Source organism: Aptenodytes forsteri, unplaced genomic scaffold (genome assembly GCF_000699145.1).
Source record: "Aptenodytes forsteri isolate BGI_AS27 unplaced genomic scaffold, ASM69914v1 Scaffold23, whole genome shotgun sequence".
Classification (NCBI taxonomy): Eukaryota; Metazoa; Chordata; class Aves; order Sphenisciformes; family Spheniscidae; genus Aptenodytes; species Aptenodytes forsteri.
In genome coordinates, this window is record NW_008796043.1 from 2,220,303 (window position 1) to 2,221,113 (window position 811).

At 68.4% G+C, this 811-nt stretch overlaps 1 protein-coding gene across 1 annotated transcript in view; it reads left to right on the plus strand.

Moving 5' to 3' along the window:
* Nucleotides 1-6: 6 nt before the first annotated feature.
* Nucleotides 7-811, plus strand: part of KLHL14 (kelch like family member 14) — a gene marked incomplete at its 5' end in the record, with an annotated part of 68,211 nt that continues 67,406 nt past the window's right edge. Inside the window, one exon of the mRNA XM_009285655.1 lies at nt 7-776. Coding sequence (XP_009283930.1) covers nt 7-776 — 770 coding nt within the window. The remainder of the gene's footprint in view (nt 777-811) is intronic.

The window sequence follows — 811 nt, forward strand, 5'->3', positions numbered from 1 at the left end:
TCCCACTGCTTCCGATCCCGCTTCTCCATCGGCGGCCGGAGCGGCGGACACCCCCACGCCCTGGGACTGGGGCCCGGCGCCCAGGACGGGCTGGGGGGCCCGCCGAAGGAACCGCCGCCGCCGCAGCCGCAGGAGGAGCCCGGGACCCCGTCCTCCTCCCCGGAGGACAAGCTGCTGGCCAGCCCGCGGGCCATCAACAACCTGGTGCTGCAGGGCTGCTCCTCCATCGGGCTGCGGCTGGTGCTGGAGTACCTGTACACGGCCAACGTGACCCTCTCGCTGGACACGGTGGAGGAGGTGCTGTCGGTCAGCAAGATCCTGCACATCCCGCAGGTCACCAAGCTGTGCGTGCAGTTCCTCAACGACCAGATCTCGGTGCAGAACTACAAGCAGGTGTGCAAGATCGCCGCCCTGCACGGCCTGGAGGAGACCAAGAAGCTGGCCAACAAGTACCTGGTGGAGGACGTGCTGCTGCTCAACTTCGAGGAGATGCGCGCCCTGCTCGACTCGCTACCCCCCCCCGTCGAGTCGGAGCTGGCGCTCTTCCAGATGTCCGTGCTCTGGCTGGAGCACGACCGGGAGACCCGCATGCAGTACGCCCCAGACCTGATGAAGCGCCTCCGCTTCGCCCTCATCCCGGCGCCGGAGCTGGTGGAGCGGGTCCAGTCGGTGGATTTCATGCGCACCGACCCCGTCTGCCAGAAGCTGCTGCTGGACGCCATGAACTACCACCTGATGCCCTTCAGGCAGCACTGCCGGCAGAGCCTGGCCAGCAGGTGAGGGGGGCGGCGGGGAGGGGGGGCCTTCCCTC